The sequence below is a fragment of the Branchiostoma belcheri genome, unplaced genomic scaffold (genome assembly GCF_001625305.1).
Source record: "Branchiostoma belcheri isolate BF01 breed outbred unplaced genomic scaffold, Haploidv18h27 scaffold151, whole genome shotgun sequence".
Lineage (NCBI taxonomy): Eukaryota > Metazoa > Chordata > Leptocardii > Amphioxiformes > Branchiostomatidae > Branchiostoma > Branchiostoma belcheri.
The window spans coordinates 487,584-491,124 of record NW_017802947.1 but is presented as its reverse complement, the minus strand read 5'-3'; the positions used below and the strand labels follow the sequence as shown (position 1 = coordinate 491,124).

The following is a 3,541-nucleotide window of genomic DNA, read 5'->3' as shown; positions in this document are numbered from 1 at the left end:
CGGGTCCTGTGACCGAAGTTGTTGCAAAAAAGTCTAATCTTCAGTAGAGGCAAGCTGTTTAATGCCCGGTCAACTTGTCTTCAATGAAATGTAGGAGTTAAAGTTTTCTGACAGACCGGCTTTATTCACAATTTCTTCATCCTTTCAACATGTAGAGGATCATTAAAAGACTACCTTTCTACTAAGACCACAAACCCACTCATTATCCAGAATGTGGGATTATTCATTATCCACTGCCTTCAAAGAAGAAGTCAAACCCTATAATAGCTAGCGTAGTAATAGAAGTTTTTCCAGACAGTAGTTGTTTGTCTCCTATTATTGTATTGTATCTTTGACTGTGAAAGCAATTAGCCTTCGAGCATGATTTTGCAACTAAAGAATATTTACAATCTTTAATCCTCAGAGCTGATTGCTTTAGTTCGTTTATCCCCCCCCCCTGCAGAGGTCTGTAAAAAAAGAACTAGGCGGTAAGAAAAATTTACAATTGTCCACCCTAACATCTGCTTGGAGACTGCTGTTCTCCCAAACTTAGAGCCAGTACCAGGTTGTAAGGCATTACCAAACGATAATTTAGCTGTGACATCAGGGTGCCTGAAAGGTCGCAACAGTGTAACAGCCCGAGTTGCTGATTGATGAGTTGTTGCTCATACTGAAGTCAGTTGTTGTTACAAGTGTCGGGTGAACAATTTGCCTGTGTGCTACCCTGGATAGTTTATGCGTGCTCCCATGGTAGATAGTGAGCAGAACTAAACTAACCAGGCTAGTTATACGTTAATCGAGCTTTGATATATCTACATGTATATATATAGAATGACAAAGCAATGTACCAGTTGCTTCCCATCTACTAGAAATTCACATCGCAATGGGCATCTCTTCAAACATTTTTCAATACTAAATAGCAAAGTTCTTGTTCAAGAAAAGCATCTTCATCGGGGCAATTATGACTGTCACAGGTTCACTGTGCACCGAAACTAGGTACTAGGCGTAATACTGGTTCCCTGTGCACTGAAGAGTTTTCAGTACTTCAAGTTTATTTCTTTCCCTGATGTTTTGGCGCCATCCCAAAGTCCCTGTGTGGACTGGTTTGACCCTCTGTCGGCCTTGACGGAGTCAAACAAGCTGTTAATCTTTATTGGAACCGTGAGGCATTGTGGGCAGAATCACGGCTGCTTTTCTGGAGCCCCCTAGCAGGTACCTTTCAAACTGCAGTCATTTCTGTGTATAGGGTAACACACCAATAACAACAAAGGTGACAATCCGTACTGAGTGTATCTATACAAGTTTTATACAAATTAACAAAAAGTCACAGATAAAAAAAGTGAAAGTTACTTAATGATGGTTACTCCAGAGACATTATAATAAGGAAGGTCACTAATCTGCATGCCAGAGTTAGTTCAGCTTTTTATGTTCTTTGTTTAATCTAGTAATTCTTTCAACGTTGGAAGTTCGTAGATGTTTATATATATACAATCGTTCTGCGAATCTGGAGGTCTCCATGGCCTTGACATCGAAGTTGGCCCTCTTACTGACACAACATACGGTATTCGTCTAGCTGGCTTAAAACTCTTGTGTCAGTGCTTGACTTTTTGGCGACGCCCCAGGGGCGGAGGCGTTTTAAGTGTGGCCATTCCCGCTGATGGGGTTGCCGAAGCCGACATAGCTGACTCTCTGGCTCGGCGGTGTGAAGTTGTCGTCATACGTGAAGGCTAACAGCGCCTCCTGGGAAAACAACGATGACGTGATAAGTGCAGGCGATCTTTCTTATCAAGCGCGTTTCTTGGGACGTCTCGGGTATTGCATTAAATAATGTCTCTTTCCGTACAAGAACGTTCAGATTTTTTGTGTGTGTGATGCTCTGGATGTCAAAGATACAGAAACGTTCATTGAAAAATAATCCTTCAGAAAGCACAATAGATATCTACATTTACATGTACAATGTATGTTGATTCGCGTTAAACATAAACATGACAGTACTACCTTGTCGTATCTCACTCCTTCCTGGTCCAGGCGATCCATGAGACGTATCCCGTGCTCTCGGATTGTTCTCGCGAGAAGTGGGTACTCGTGTACTCTCGTGATGTACGCCTTCACCTCATCTCGAGTGTACAGGTTTGTCTGTGTCGGTCGGGAAGAATACACTTCTAAATTTCAACTAAGTGTACGAAGTGAAGAATTACATACAACTGACACAACTCATTAAAAATTCAGGTCACATTACTTTTTTGTTATGAGGGTGACTCCTACGAAATCAACTTTGTGACAAATATGCGATAATGGGGGAGAACCTGTCAAGCAAGATGAACATTTGTTTGTTTGTTTTGAGTTACTTACGTGGTTATTAAGTGCTGCAATCTGGTCATCCCTGCCTCGGAAAGCCTTTGGCAGCGGCAGGCAGATTTCATACGGTAGACTACAGCTCCCTTCTTCAGCGGACCCCATCAGCACCACGCCTTGGTACTGGAGAAGGAGTGTATTATGGGTAACACGTGAAGAGCATCATGGGTAACACGTGGAGTGCATTATGGGTAACATGTGGAGTGCATTATGGGTATCATGTGGAAGTAATTTTGGTCACTGAGTCAGTGTTATGTATTCATTGGGACTACAAATAGTTAGGTCCTACTACGATGTACAAAAAAGTTCTTGAAACCGGCCACTCTGGAGAATAAGATAACACAAGGCATGCTCGCCTTACTCACATTGAAGAACAGAGGCGCCGTAAGACTGCCCAGAGGGATTCCTCCAACGTTGTCTCCGGCGAAGTATTTAAGCAGGGGGCGGAAGACCTTCCTTCCCGAGTGATGGACTCCACAGCCAATTTCAAAATGGCACACGCCCTTGTCTAAAAGGATTAACGAGAGAAAAGATGTACCAAACAAACAATTAGGCACTGAATATATTGAAAGTCCATATTGTCGTTTCAGAAGTGAAATGAGCTTCAGAAAAACCGCCAGCAGAAGTTATGATCAGAAGGGATTTTTAAAGTCTGATTTTTTATTAATAAAATTACAGTTAAAATCTGCCTATTTTCATACCCATACTTACAATCTGTTACTGTTATCTCCCAGAAGTCGCCGAAGTCCTTGGTCTTCCTGATCGGCATGCATTCGGTGGTCTTGCACCTGGGCGGCATCGGGACGTAGACGATCTCGGCTTTTCTCGCGGGATCTCGCGGTGCCTCGTCCTTCACGGCGTGTTCTCGCTTATACGCCTTGTTTTTTCCCGGTGTCTGGTCACGATAAAGAGATGGAGACTGGCGCACAGACAGACAGACATAAGCATCCTATTTTTACATTAAGGCCAATCCTTTCTTGCGTTCGTATTAGACAATTCGTTGTAGTGAGTTCTAGGGAAGAACATGTCAAAAACACAGGTACAAAGACCTTCAACATATATTTATCTCTATGTATGATAACAAAACTGAGTACTGTAGTTGACCTACTTCAGTTTCATCCTCCATGATGATGAGTTCGTTGTAGCCCTCTTTTCCGGCCCCATCCGAATCGTACATCAGAATACTGAAGACCTCTTTCTGAAGAGA

At 42.7% G+C, this 3,541-nt stretch overlaps 1 protein-coding gene across 1 annotated transcript; it reads right to left on the bottom strand.

Annotated features, from left to right (window-relative positions):
• Positions 1-1,409: 1,409 nt before the first annotated feature.
• LOC109465478 lies at positions 1,410-3,541 on the bottom strand. Its single transcript, XM_019762769.1, has 6 exons — positions 3,443-3,541; positions 3,046-3,253; positions 2,700-2,842; positions 2,332-2,457; positions 1,978-2,115; positions 1,410-1,719 (listed from the first exon to the last, which is right to left on the bottom strand). Exons 1-6 carry the CDS (start codon positions 3,509-3,511, stop codon positions 1,615-1,617), a joined length of 789 nt encoding a protein of 262 aa, XP_019618328.1. The 5' UTR covers positions 3,512-3,541; the 3' UTR covers positions 1,410-1,614.